We start from the raw sequence: 15,600 nt of genomic DNA, 5'->3' as shown, positions 1-15,600 counted from the left end.
ATAGAGCGTGGTCCCATAGTTGACCGGCACTTGTATAGATTGGCCACTTCTGATGGCATTAGCTACTTGACCGGACAAAAGGGGGAGCTCTGCGGGCTCCTGCTATCCGGCAATTACCTACTATATAAACGATAGTCTAATTTATTTATCTATTCGACATATACATACATAAACCCACGGCTGCAAACCATAATAGAGTCGTCAGAGACTCTTAAAACGAAGTTCTGAGATTAACACTATGGTAAGTGACTACTCAATCACGCATCATGTTAGAAAGAAAGGATACAATCTCTCTGTCGCATTTTACATCATGTCTGGGAAGATAAATCGCTACAAGAATACCTTCATAATATAATGTACAATGCTGGTGGAACCCATGATATTATCCTCGAACCGGACCTCTTTAATATAAGTTTGTTATTGATCCAAAACGCATTTAAAGAAAAAAGAACAAACATTTATTTTTGAAATATAAAATTTATTTAAGTATGGCACCAAATTAGCTTAAGACTATATTATATAAAATTGAATTCGATTTAACATAAACGCAGTAAACCTGTTTGTATAAAAAAACATTCTTCGTTGATTTAAATTATTGTTCAAATATCGATGTCTATTTTAATTCTATTTTACCTTAACTAAGATTTGAAATCTAATAAAAATGTAAGTAGTATGGTCCTCCCCATAATAATTCAGTAGTATTAGTAAGTAGTAAGAAATAGGGTAGTTGACAAAGATAAAAAACTATATGTTTTCCATTACAGTTCCAAAATAAACATAGATTGATAGCCAAAGGTGAAAACATGGGCCTTATTTTTGAAAAATATACAGGATGTTATTGATATCGTAACGAAAACTTTGAGGGATGATTCAGACCATGGTTCTGAGCTGATATGAAGTGGAATTTTCGTAATCTCTAACAACTCAGAATCATGTGCATTATTCCCCTTAGTATTCGTTACGATATCACTAACACCCTGTATACCTGTCTCATCTTGCAAATGACAAGTTCTGATTTGCTACGTGGAATGGGTATATATTTTCGAACGTGAGTGGGCGTACGATTCAAAAATAAGGTCCCAGAATCGACATTCGTGAAATAGTTATAGCCATCTGAAACCACGGAGTTAGAAAGAAATGGCAATAGGAACGCGTAATGTCGCTTGTTCCTAGTGCCATACAAGCTACAATCCGCTACATACAAATTTACCCCAGCCTTTTCTGTTTTGCTAGAAAAGGACGGGGCATTCCCCCACCACTGACTTTAACGATTAATATCTCCGACGTTAGATGAGGATGTTGAAACAAGGATTTCAGATCATTCTTTAGTATTTTCACGTGAGTAGATTAAAGAAATTAATCAACCGCCTTACTGTGTCAGATCTTACAGTGAGATTTGTTGTATTAACTCACTTCACTCTAGCATCATTGTTTTTTAAAAGGCGTTAAAAGTGTTAAAACATTTATCGCCAACTGAAATAGTTTCCTGTATTAATTGTGATGTTTCCCTTATTCAGTCTTCTTTCCCAAATCTAATTTTAAGAAACAGAAAACAATAATTTGAATTACAAAATACTGTCTTTTATTTCTTAAAAATTAAATCAACGAATAACAATCTCAAATGGCTACTAAATAAGAAGCGTTGTAAAGTCTTTAAAATGCTTATAGAACTAAAATAAAGTTATACTGGAAGAGATCACTTTATGATTTAAATTTAAGTTTATGAAAAGTTACACTTTCATCATCTCCCTAGCAATGTCCCGTTTTTCACAGGGTCTGCTTACCTAACCTGAAGATTTGACAGGATCGTTTTTTTTACAGAAGCGACTGCCTGTCTGATCTTCCAACCAATAGGTTAGGTCACATAACTCCGAAAATGAATTTCTCGCGAAATGTGGGTTTCCTCACGATATTTTCCTTCACCGCTCAGAACGTAATAATCATTTATGATCCAAATATTAATTCGATTTAGGCCATTCTAACCTGCGACCTCTAAGTGAGAGGCAAGCATTCTACCAACTGGGCTACCACGGCTCTACAAAAGTTATACTTTAATTTATATAAAATGTATATCTAAGGAATGAGAGTATTTTGAAAAATCACAATAAATTTTGTACTAGCTGACATAAAAAGGCATATTACTTACCTCTTTCGAAGCTAGTCTAGCCGCTCTATTCAAAGTAACATTACAGTGACTATGTAGCGCCTCTAAGCAGTCACTTTCCTTCCTAGTCCACTTGGTTTCCATGGCAACGGAGAATGCGGTACAGGAGAACGTACATAACAAGCTTATAAGAATACAGACCCTCATTCTGAGGGCGTCGCTGGGTTGTTCTAGTAGACACATGAAGTTAAAAGTGACGTCATCGAATAATATCTTCTCAACCACATCGGCGTGTTCCGGTAAGTCCTGCAGCACTGTGATGAGTAGACCGACGATGTTCAGTACTATGCGGGGGGTTTTAGAATCTGTAAAAAAATGTGCATTTAGAAATTGCTTTAATTACATTTCTGGATAACATAGACTCACCGGATGTAGTGGTGAGTCTGAGGTATATCTATCGCAAGATGAACTAAGTACCCACACTGCACCGAGCTTTCTGTTAGACCAACGTGATAGGTGGTGACCATATCGCTGTCTATAATGTACGTCTCGATGGATGTACCTCTGATTAGTCCATTGGGAATATAGTCGTGAGCTAATGCTTAAGTATATATTGATATACATAAATAGCCTATATACGTCCCACTGCTGGGCACAGGCCTCCTCTCAATCAACCGGAGAGGGTATGGAGCATACTCCACCACGCTGCTCCACTGCGGGTTGGTGGAGGTGTTTTTACGGCTAATAGCCGGGACCAACGGCTTAACGTGCCCTCCGAAGCACGAAATCAACTTACTTTTTCGGACAATCAGGTGATTCAAGCATGACAAGTCCTTACCAAACAAAGGACAGTCTCACAAAGTGATTTCGACAATGTCCCCATCGGGAATCGAACCTGGACCTCCAGATCGTGAGCCTAACGCTCTTACCACTAGACCAAAGTATATATTGATATACATAAATAGCCTATATACGTCCCACTGCTGGGCACAGGCCTCCTCTCAATCAACCGGAGAGGGTATGGAGCATACTCCACCACGCTGCTCCACTGCGGGTTGGTGGAGGTGTTTTTACGGCTAATAGCCGGGACCAACGGCTTAACGTGCCCTCCGAAGCACGAAATCAACTTACTTTTTCAGACAATCAGGTGATTCAAGCATGACAAGTCCTTACCAAACAAAGGACAGTCTCACAAAGTGATTTCGACAATGTCCCCATCGGGAATCGAACCTGGACCTCCAGATCGTGAGCCTAACGCTCTTACCACTAGACCACGGAGGCTGTTAGACCACGGAGGCTGTTGATATTGATATATATTGATATTGATATATTGGTACATAATAGAACAAACAAAAGAAACTTTTATAGATATGTTTCGGGTCATTACATTACAGAGCATAATCTGAATCAATTACACACGATACTATTCAGGTAAGTTGTCACTCTGCCTGCATCTTTACCTTCATTTTCTTAGTTGAGAAAATGTTTTTATTGGGATTTCACTTCTTTTTGGTAGATTCTTAGGCATGATCTACGCAGATAAATGTCTCTACTGCGATATACTTCTAAAACTTTTACAGTTTATTTTATCTACGACGTCCGGGCCTCCTAGCCCGCGACACGTAGAGCCATCATGCGCGCTACGCTTTGTAGCCTGTGTGTGCAGTGAGAGGTACTTACGAAGCCGCAGTAGCGTTGTGAAGACGGCGTGCGCGTTATGCGCGGCGAGTGCGGCCGCGAGCTGCCTCACGGCGCGACACGAGCGCACGCACAGCCACGCGCACACCTCCACCATGCGCGCTACGCCTTGTAGCCTGGGGACGTGAGTTACGCGTTATAACTCGTACTTACGTACCACATATTTGAATTACTGTTGGCTACTAGTACTGTTGTAGATAATTAAAGCACATAGTAACGGGTTCTTACCGCGTTTAAATGGAGATATGATATGATCTGTTGTAGATAGTTTAAAACCAATAGTATCGATAGTTAGTCACTATCGATAGACAGGGTTTCGCAGGAGGACCCGGTGGTGTAATGGTTAACACACTCGTTCCGGCTTGACAATTTTTTTAAGAATAAGAATAATTTATTTGCCAGAAAACAGTATTTACAGATGTTATTGTATACAGTAGTCCGTGTTTTCAGCTTACAAGTAAGCATGCAAATTTATGCTGTTGTGCCAAACATGCATCTACAATTACATAAGAATTATATAATACATATCAATCATAAAATAAAATAAAAATAAAACTCTAATTGACAATGTCAAAGTTTAGTTTTTATAATATAGAAATTCATTGTGCGTTTTCCTAAGCACGGGTGAGTGCTATAAAAACAAAAACCCCATCACTATCGATTCTGGTACTAGTTCCTGTACACACCATCTAATTTTATTTTAATTTATACCTGTCATTTTCTTATCCGCTGAAAAAGAAAATGACGGATATAACTTAAAATAAAATTAGGAAGTGCAGGAATCAGGGCTATTATCGATATCATATAGATGATTTTCAATGTCAATCAATCAATAGTCAAATCGATAATTCGGCGATAGTAATTTCGATGGTTCATTTATAATCTTAGCCAGAACGATAGAGTAATTCAATGAATATGGACACGTAGAGATGCGTGTCTCTATCTGTATAATGTCGTGATCTGTGAACGCACGCAAAATGCCTCATGTTGGCAAACTAATTTGATTATTACTTTAACATAAACTGAACTTAAATTTTAACCACCTTACAAATAAAAAATAAACCAGGAATGAACGTGGGTTAAGTATTTGACAGCCGAGCGAAATTGAATCCAATTATCATACAATTCGACTGAACTCTGCTTGACTGTCAAATATTTGAACCCACGTTCATCCCTGGTTTATTTTATATTTGTAAGGTGGCTACTCTGGCAATACGATTTTAACTTTTATTAACATCACCATAATTTAGTTTTCACGGAATGCTTACCCAACCCATAAGTGCGGGTTTTACAGTGTATTTATTAAGTAGGTAAATCTTACCGATCCTCCGCTCCGTCATCAGAGTCATCGCTGTTCTTCATAAGAGTGTTGATAGCGGCCACGAAATTGTACACGACTTTCGCTTCTAAGTACACCTGAAAAAAAGTCGATTATAATGACACACTGTCGCTGAAAGGTGACTTATTTAGCTCATGAGTTGGTACAATAGTCCTTACTACATTATGAACTTTCCAAAGTATCTAACAATAATGGAACGGAGTCGTTCTATTATGGAGTAAATTGTTATGTAAGGTGAAGACAATCAGGTATGGATTGGATCTCTTATAACATGATAGACCACGGAATATAGATTATATGCTAATAACAAGTCACCATACGGTTCATCATACCACCCTAGGATTTGATAGCAAAAGTTTTTGCAAGTTATTTTTCGATTACCTGTGTCTCTCACCCCATTTAGGATTGGCTAAAGATGTAAATTTATATGTAATGGTGCCTATCCAGCGGACAAACTTAACCTAAATTTTGTTTGAAAGCTCTGAAATTAGTCCTGTCCTTCGCTTAGAATAGGTATAAGAAAGAGATGGAGCTAGTTTTAGACCTGTCAAATTAAGAAAAATTAAGCTGGTAGTTGTCCGAATGGGAACCATTACGTACGTATGTAGTATACTAACGTCCTGTATGTTGAGCAGCGTGTGTCGCGGCAGCCCGTGCGCCAGCGCCGGCAGCGCCAGCAGCGCGGCCACGGCGCCGCACACGCGCCCGCCGCACGCGCGCCCCACCACGCCCACCACCATCGACACCTGCACGCAACACAACACACTCGCTTACTATTATTCCTTTATTGCGCTGCGATTACACTTAAGTAAAGCGGTGAGGAGACGTACGAAATCGGCCGAGAGAGCGAAAGAAGACGCTCTACCGATTAGTCGATTTCTGCACAACTCCGCGCCGTTTCGCTTGTGGTGGAAGTGAAACTGCTTATAATCTGACCGCATACTCTACTCTCTCGATATATGTCCTGGGTAGTGGTGGTGAACACAATTATGCTTAGTCGAGAGAATACCCACCTGCAATCTATAGAATCCAACTCGAGATTATCTATCTGGAGTTGCCTTGTCTCTTACAAACTTATATCCAATTCAAATATTTATGTTAAAGATATAATGGTACACACCATATTAAGTTGTGTCAGTGATTCCACATCCCCATCCATAACTTCACTAATATTGGAGTTGAGGAAAGCTTCCCATTCTTCTAGTTCGATGGTAGATGGTTCTTTCACTAAAAAAATGAAAATATTTTGACATGTTAACTAACACAGACTGTTTGAACCCTACATCCCAACAGGGGATAAAAGGATTAGAAGAAGACTGTTTACAATAAAATTAAAACGAATATCACATAATTAGATATAGTCGTAATCCTAACGTTTGATAAACGGACTTTGTCTAACCATCTACCTACCTATAGACATATTGCAGCAACTTATAGACAGATCTATGATATAAATCAAAGAAAGTAATATAATTACCTTCACCTTTCTCTTCAGTTTTGAGTATGCGGTCATTGTTCGCAATTTCTTTGTCATCAGACGTCTCTTCAATCACCTCACTCTTTTCAATATCCTCATCTCTTTCCTCCTTGGAACACTTCTCCTTATCATTATCAACAATGCTTGGTATTTCAACAGCAGGCTCACTTGTGCGTCTTTGATTCTCAGACTTATTCTTATCCCAACTACGACTAAAATGAAATGACCTTTTTATGCTTCTGGTAAGCCTATTTCCACCACTTCCAAACCTCAATTTATCTCTAGAAAACTGAAGAAACTTCTGTTTATAAGAAGGTGGAACACTTTTACTAAGACCTGAACTAACATCGCTACTACACTTAGTCGAGTTTTTAGGATTCTCCATACTATGACACGCCGTTTCTACAGATTTCGGTTTCTGTTTCACTTCAATAACATCTTTCTTATCATTAGCTTCTGGTTTTATTTCCTCCACTGGTTTTTCAGCATGTTTTTCTTCAACAATTTTATCCATTTTGTTTGAATTTGCATCATTTTGTTTCTTATTAGTTGCCATGAGCTGCGCCATATTATTTTCTAAATTGCACACAACTAAATTGGAATTGTTCATGACATTGTATTCGTGGCGGAGTAGTTTAGCGTTAGCTGCCGTGATAGGGTGCGATTGATCTTCGTCATCAGTTTTGAGACTGTCTCGGACGCTAAAAGCGCTGGTAGCGCGGATGCTGTCATCATCAGACATCGGGACGCATTCCATACCCTGCATTACCCCTCGTACGTTTCGCAAATCGTGCTCTCTCGTCTCTGCTTTTACTGGTCCACCTTCTAATTTCATGGCCCTGAAATTTTGCATATTCAACCATTTTTAATTTTAATTATGAGTTTCGACAATGTTTCACAGAACTACAATAATACCCCTCAGTTATTTGACTTTTATGCTTACTTGAAATCCTGGAACAGGGTACATTCAAAGATTTTATAAAGGAATCCAGGTAGATTAAAGGAATTAGGCAATGTCCCACCTGGCGTTATTACAAATTTTCTCCTTTTGCAACTGTTTAGCCTCTTGCTGACTGTATGTTAGTGGCTTTGTAAATGGTGATTCACTTTGGACATCCTCTGGCAATATTAGAATGTGACCAGAGACAAATGGATGCTGCAATATCTCTGGCCAGCTCATTCTTTTGATTGGATCCTTGTGGAGTAAACCCTGAAAGACACAAATTCAAATATTTTGATATTTTTATAATATTTTATATAAAAGCTACTCATTATTTGCATTGGGATTCCCTTTAGGACGTAGGTGCCTCACTAATATGGGATTTTGCGAAATTCAACTCTATGGGATTAAAACGGGGTCTCAATATTTCTGTCAAACTTCTAATAGTAGAGTTTCACACAAAAGAAGTAGGGAGTAACAGTTATTATAATATAAAATTGGTAATAATCAAAGAAAGAAGATTTTTACCTGTAGAAAGGAGCGAGCTTCCATGCTAATAAAGCTAGGCCATTGTACGGGCTTGAGTCTGATCATGCGGACTAGTTGCCATATTGACATGGTGCAGAACGGAGGCTGGCCTGCCATCAACTCATATACTATGCACCCGAGAGACCACAGATCAGCCTGGAATAAGGATACTGAGAATTTATACAGCCACAATTGTATAGTTTCCTAGGTCTAAGATAAATTATTTATAGAGAAGATAAATTAAATCTGATTACTAAGTAAAGACAGATCTAAAGACAACAAAAAATATTTTCTTTTTTAATAAAGATAAATGTAAGATAAGTATAATAAGGAGTATGTATAATAAGTGCAACATTTTGACACATTTTTCTGTGACGTCACAGGTTGCTTTTTCATACAAATCCCATAGTAATTTCATGTTTTGATGTTTAGTAAAAACTAACTGATTTAACTAGTTGGATTAACTACCCATTTTAAGGTAGTAGGTATGTGTGCTAGAAAAAAAATATTCTCTTATTTAGTGTTAATAATCATATCACTTTGAAACATTTGAATGTATTCTAACATAGTTCAATAAATCTGTTTGTTCTATTGTGATTGAAATATTCTTAATGTGAATAACTGAAATAGTGAGGTACATATTCTATCAAAGTAGAAAAAAATGTTATGCATTACATACCTGATGATCGTAAGGCTTCTCATCAATGAGTTCAGGAGCCATGTACAATGGAGTGCCTTTGATGGAGGTGAGGATGTGAGTGGCATTAGTCATTATCCTGGCCAGGCCAAAGTCACACAACTTTGCTCGTCCCAAACTATCCAGCAATACATTCTGTGGTTTTAAGTCCCTAAAAGTTAAAAATAAATACATAGGTAAAAAGCAATATTTAACACAATGATTCCACTTTTTTCAAGTCAGTTAAATACTGGTAAAAGTTTAATCAATATCTGTTTATGGTCACTGTAAAGACATTGTATCTTGTGACATACAATACTGCACTCAAAAATGACACAATGTTTTCTCAACAAGATCTCTCAAGACCCCCTATATTCACCCAAACAATACCCTAACCAGTCACACAGTTAAATTGAATGTAATTTTTTTAAGAAGTATTACAAGAGTCACCTGTGGAGCACTCTATGAGAGTGTAAATAGTACAAGGCTGACACCAGGTCCCAAGTTATTTTCCTCACTTGCTCCTCGTTCAAGCACCCTTCTTTCGCCAGAATACTGTGCAACTCCTTCTCAGCATATTCTGTCACCACCACCAACTCAGTATCAGTGTCGAAACTGTCAATCATGCGAATTATGTTCGGATGGTCCAACTGCCTTTGTATGTCACATTCTTGTCTCAAATTTTTCAGATCTTTTGATGAACGCCCTTTCTGAAATCATCAAACTGTCGTGACAATAACTTCCATACATTGCAAAAATACAAATTATATTGTATAATAACAAAAAAACAACCTTTCGTATAACTTTTAAAGCAACAACAGCATCGGTCTCCTTGTGCTTAGCTTTGAACACACGCCCAAACGATCCTTCGCCAATGAAAGATAACACGACATAACTTTCCATATTCGACACAATTCTATTCCATTTCTATTTGAGAAAAAACTATAATATCATACAAAAATCAAGAAAACTATAAGAAAAGAAAACAGCGAATATACAAGCAGCCAAACAAAAAATGCGTTTATTTCGTAAAATTTTTTTAGGTATCAATCGTGTTAAGAGTGTTAAGACATGTCAAGACGAGTGTCGAAAACCATTCGACTATTAGATTTTGAGTGAATTCCCATTTATTTAAACTTACCCTTTCCGATGTCTTTGCTTTCGACTTTCGATGTATAATATAAGCAATCTACCCGCTTATATTTTTTCCCATTGCCCGTAACATTCGATCTAGATCTACGCGATATTCTTTCTGTCTATGTTACATATGAGTTCGTTTTCTGTGTAAAAAAAGCAAGAGAACGTAACTTTTTTTTTGGGTTTAGCTCCTCACATTTCTGTCTTTTCATAAAAACACTGGCAATTTTATTACAAAATATTTTATAAAAGGCCATAATATATTTATGAGAACATGATTTTTCTTTTTATAATATTTAATAGCTTTACATGTTAGCTTTTATCTGATTTAAGCCAGTTTTATAGATTTAAAAGTAAACAAACCTATTTAGAAAAGTGAAGCCGCGAAATTTAAATATTTTTGAAGTTTTATGAGTTCAACCGTAGATTAGGTACTTTACTAGTGCTACTAATTAAGTTCGACCCTTGTTTTTTTGGCTTGATTGGCATTGTTGTAACTTCGAGTCTTATTATAAACCATAAGCTTAAATAAATAACGCTCTTTTTGCATTAACAATAATCAGTTCTAGAGATCCAAGGCATTCCATAATAATAGGTAGGTAAGTATTTTATATAACTTACAAATAATTGTAACAACACAAATAAAATAAGTGTAACACTTACAAATAATTCGCTGGGCTCAGTGACTGCACTTTTGCTCTTTGATTGTACGTAGGTGCATAGGTAAGATAAAAGTTATATCAGACACAAACACAAAACGTGGGTTACATTATATTACCCACACAGCAGGCCACAAAATAAAAGAAAGAAGTTGGAAGGGCCAAGTGAGCGCGAAACGTGTGTTCTATGTGTTCTCGCAAATAAATTGATTGATTTGATTTGATTTGAACGTGCGCCATACAAGTATGAGCAAATAGCTCATACTTTAACTTTACATGGAGCTCCGCGAAAATATATTAAAAGGCTAATGTCTTGTGTGTAACCTACAGAGCAATAGGTAAGTAAAATATCAGGACAGCCTTATAATATCAGGAATCTTAGTATGATCGTCTATTTTTATCAAAAAAAAAAAACTTTTGTAAGTATCTTACGGAAAGTACCTAATGATAAAATTGTAGCCTATCACGTAAAATAAACATATACATTATCGGTAAAGTGGCTATGGAATTTGACTAGTACAGTTATCGTAGCTATTTGTTTGCAGGAGTAGTACCAAAAGAGAGTGGGGATGAACCGGCGTCAGCGGTTGTCTTTTCTAACGTATTTCTTCTATTCCGTGCAGCAGGCAATGTAACGTATACCTACATCACAGAACGCGAGCGCTCGAACGCGTTGTTTGCCTTCACCTTTCCTGTAGCTTTTCGCAAAATACCTTTGATACACATGAAAGTATTCGTGAATCGTCTGTGATTAAAAATAGATTACAATAGAATGTTCGTAAAATCCACGTCAACTTTCGACAGCGGCATGCCGCGATTTGTTTGTCTATCCGGGATCCTTCATATCGAGGGTTGAAAGCCAAATGGGTTTAAGCGACATTTTGTGAACTTTACAGGAGAGCCATTTAAAGTTTTATTTTTTCGAAAAAAATTCATATAAAAAAAACTACTGAATCAAAAGTGTTCAAAATGCTAAGAATTATTTTAAATTAAACGTTGCACAATTCTGTATTTATTTGGTTCGAAAAACACACCAGTTATAGATTTTAGAAGTCGCTTAATACAAAATGCCTCAATTGAACTAAATTACAGTTGAAGGAAAAACGGTTGATATCCACTAGAGCCAAATATTGGCTAAAAGCAAAATGCTTTAAGAGACCTCTCACTTATTAGTTTGACTAAAGCTAAATGAGTTAAACGACTTCTTAAAAAAAGAAGACTAGAGGCAAATCAGCTTAACCTCCATAAAAGGTTATATGACAGGGAAGGAAAATATCTTAAGTGACCATCCGCTACTAATTTCAATTGTATGAAATCCAAATATTAGTAAGATCGGAAATAAAGTCGGTCCTTAAGCCGTTTTTCCTGGGAGAGATTTTAGTCGGGTAAGGCATTTACAGATATTTGTACCTTACAATATTAGGAAAAATCACGGCGGATATAATGAGTAAATCGATTTCATTAAGAAACAGGATCTAGAATATAACCATAAAGATTGTTACACATGCTTAATTCGACTTTTTAAGTATATGGTAAACCGCGTATGATGGCGGATGACAGATGACTGTCACCAACTGAATGCGGGCAATAAAAGAAACAAATAGCTTTGAATAAGTCTTAATATGCTTATACTCTGTGCTGAGTTTAATCTCACTATCACAACCTGTTTCCGATTTACTGAAAAATTTAAGACCACGTGGCTGGATGCAAGTTCCAAGCACTGGCTCCTACTAGATGGTACGCGGTACTAGGACAGACTGCAGTGAAGTACTGATTGCTCTCATATTAAGAGGCGGCCAGGGGTGGATAGATCAGCGACTTGTTTGATCAAATTTTCTCTTACATTTGCGCCTAAGACCTCCACTTCGAGCTGGCCATAAGATACCGTCGAAGTTGACAAACAATAACAGAACTCGATCATGCTTTTAAAGCCGAGATACGTCGGACATCGCAGCAGACACATCTGTCGATGAGATAATATAGATGATAATAATAATAAATAGATGGTGTTCCTTTGCCGAGCATTTTTATAGCTGTGCTCTGCTCTACCGAAGTTATTGGTTGGTAAACCAGACCGCAAAACTAAGATTGGTGCGATGGTTCTAACGTGAAAATCAGCTCGCGGGGAACTACAGGCGGGCTTTTCTGTCACCATATGTCTCAAAAACAATTGCCAGGTGGAATAAGCTTGTGAAATTCAGCTCTATGCTGATTCCTATCAATCCAGTTCCGGTAGATTTTCGACAGCTTCAAGACTGTTTTCGGCCACAAACTTTGAAGAGAGTTTCAATCTACAACAAGGAAAAGACCCAACGCCTCACTGATCAGAAAGACTTATTAGCAGCGCTTTGGACACATTTTAGCGATGTCTTAAATCCCAATAGTAATACCAGTGACTTGTTTGTTACAACATATCGGTCGAGTTTGTTACAACAAGGTCGGGGGTTTCGCTTAAGATCTAGCGGCACCCCCGACCTTTGAAGAACTTCTTACCGCGCTAAGAAGGATGACGAATACCAACACATCAAAAATACCATCTGAACTGTATAATATGCCTACACATTAATAACTGGTTATACAAACTCATCCTGAAGATATGGGAGTCAGCTGCTGGAATGATTTTAGCCTTCTTCCTCTTTGCGAGTCGATGGCGATCGATATTAAATTTTAGCCTTAACGTTATTCTATCCCGTGATGCAGAAAAGGTGCTTCCGGAAACCCAATGATGATTTTGTCCGGACAGAGATATGAGGGTACGGTTTTGTTATTAAACAGATTCAGGCCAAAAGGCTTGAACAACATCGGCCTTTGTTATGTGCTGCGTGAGGCTTCACGCGGCTTGTGGATTGCTCTAAAGAAAACAGATTGTCCTGAAAAGTTATGACTTATCCTGATACGACAATATCATGACGACATGATGACGACAGTTTGATTTAGAAGTAACTTTTCAGAGCTATTCGTCGTTACCTACGGCGCGAAACAAGGCTATAACACATGGAGCCATGGTTCCTAGTCTATTTTCTTTATATATCGCTTCTGTATCACGCATAAGTGGGATACTCTATGGAATTGTTATTTATAGCTTAATTGAAATTAAGGCTAAAATGAATAAGATCATTTTTGATCTCTCACGTCTCACATCTGTAGGAAGGGACTTCGTCGTCTTCAATTAAAACAGTCCTCTTTAATACGTCTTTTATTTTAATTGCACCCACGCTATACACCTTCACCATTCGCCATCTTATAATATCTAATGAAGAAAAAATAATACCACTTCCGCTTCCTATTTCTGTCTCTCTCACTCTCTCATACTTTCTCGCTCCCAACGTTCCTTTTCATGCATCATACCTTTCCATTCCCACACATCTATGCGTCAGTTAACCAAACTTGCCGAGGAATGGCCGATTCAATTAAGTCACACACCAGAATATTTATAGTTTTGTGCAAAACCCTTTTAAAATAACCATCCAGAGGATGCTCCGGGGATGTAGCTTCTTCCAATGTTGCTTTAGAGGGCGCTGAGCTGGAGGAAGTTTCAAAATTAAAATATTTGGGTTCTCAAATATGAAATGACTCCAAAGTCATCGGAGTTGCCAGCCCGGATAACAGGTGCGGTGGCAGCCTTTGGAAAACTTAAAATATTAGTGTACAAAGTCTCAGCGGCGTACTTGATACGTAACACTTTAAATGTCTAAGGTCCATCCTTCGCATAAAGCGGCAAGATGGTTTTCCAATAACAGAAGTATTACGTCGTTCTGGCATATTCGGAATAGAAGCTCTCATCATAAAACATCACCTACGATGGTGCGGTCACGTCATGCGAATGGATGACAGAAAGGTTTTCTATTTCGAGGTGTCTAGAAGGAACTGTAAAGAAGGTGGACAATACCTGCGGTACAAAGACGTACTCAAGCGCAACCATGTGGCTTTCAACATGCCAACTGATAGTTGGGATGAGTGTGTCTGAACCTGGAATAGCGCGTGATATAGTCCTCGAAAATCTTAGTCCAAGACGCCAAATACGAAAAACTCAACGGAAACCTTCCTACAATTACACGGTAAACTCGGCTGGCCAGCTTGATTGTATGCCATGTGACCAGATCTTCAATTCGAAGTTCGGTTCCGCTAGCCACGTCAAAGTCTACCACAACAACGACTTGGGATAGACACAAATAGAAGTCACCATCAACGGATACGGCTTGGGTGACATGATGACACGCACACTCCCGGTCTTCCCAATCGTAATTTTTAGCTGTGTGAACCGCCCAACCAGGACCTGCCCATACTTATTTTAATATGTTGAAGTGATGCGGGCACAAGGTTTCATACAAAATTGCGATGACTGAAATGTTAACATTATTTATTTTTTGTTTTGGAAAAACGTTTTAAGTCCTTTCAAAAGAAAATGATAGTTGTTTTATACGACAAAAAATTTAAAAAAATGTAGCATAAATAGCTGAAGTCAAATTCTATGAATATTTTCGGTAAAGGCAAAACAGTTCAAGTGCCAATTTTACTTTTAAACTGTCGAAGGCAAAACGGTTGAAGCGTCAATATTTATAAAATCTGGATTAAAGCAAAAAGATTTAAGCGCCAAATCTATTTTCGTTTCGTCTAAGGACAAATGATTTAACCGACTTATCTATAACAAAACACTGTCAGGGAAAACGCTTTAACAGACTTCGAATCATGAAAATGAAAAGACATAACAGCTTATGTGACCGACTCATATCCCGGAATACGACTGATATGCCACCCGCCCAGAATTTTGTGCATTTTTTTGTCGGTTAAAACACGGGTTTTTAAAAATGTACCCAAAGTGCTAATTGGTTGAAGCGCCAAAAAGTAGCTTCGATTGATCTGAAACCAAGATCAGTCGACGCGGAAAAAATCGCTGATTCCGAATATATATATAAGTCAATTTCGCCCAAAATGTCGCTTAAACCCATTTGCCTTTCAACCCTCGATATAACACCTCTCCTTTGTAGTTTGGCTGACTTTACAATTGGATTATTTCAAATACACTTTTTGTACCTACCTAC

At 37.8% G+C, this 15,600-nt stretch overlaps 1 protein-coding gene across 1 annotated transcript; it reads right to left on the bottom strand.

Moving 5' to 3' along the window:
• Positions 1–494: 494 nt before the first annotated feature.
• On the bottom strand, positions 495–9,799 carry LOC126367254 (serine/threonine-protein kinase fused). Its single transcript, XM_050010670.1, has 11 exons — positions 9,555–9,799; positions 9,213–9,472; positions 8,766–8,934; positions 8,087–8,242; positions 7,641–7,828; positions 6,619–7,457; positions 6,262–6,368; positions 5,759–5,887; positions 5,124–5,218; positions 3,785–3,918; positions 495–2,469 (listed from the first exon to the last, which is right to left on the bottom strand). Exons 1-11 carry the CDS (start codon positions 9,663–9,665, stop codon positions 2,117–2,119), a joined length of 2,541 nt encoding a protein of 846 aa, XP_049866627.1. The 5' UTR covers positions 9,666–9,799; the 3' UTR covers positions 495–2,116.
• Between the last annotated feature and the right edge of the window lie 5,801 nt (positions 9,800–15,600).

The sequence above is a fragment of the Pectinophora gossypiella genome, chromosome 6 (assembly GCF_024362695.1).
Source record: "Pectinophora gossypiella chromosome 6, ilPecGoss1.1, whole genome shotgun sequence".
Lineage (NCBI taxonomy): Eukaryota > Metazoa > Arthropoda > Insecta > Lepidoptera > Gelechiidae > Pectinophora > Pectinophora gossypiella.
The sequence above is the reverse complement of the archived record's forward strand: the minus strand, read 5'-3'. Positions and strand labels throughout refer to the sequence as shown.

Excerpts from the sequence above, each read along its gene's own strand:
- LOC126367254 (XM_050010670.1), bottom strand. The coding sequence starts at position 9,665 with ATGGAAAGTTATGTCGTGTTATCTTTCATTGGCGAAGGATCGTTTGGG. Across the intron at positions 7,458-7,640 it reads AAAATTTGTAATAACGCCAG|GGCCATGAAATTAGAAGGTG; the intron begins GTGGGACATTGC and ends GCAAAATTTCAG. Across the intron at positions 2,470-3,784 it reads CACAACGCTACTGCGGCTTC|ATTCTAAAACCCCCCGCATA; the intron begins GTAAGTACCTCT and ends ATTTTTTTACAG.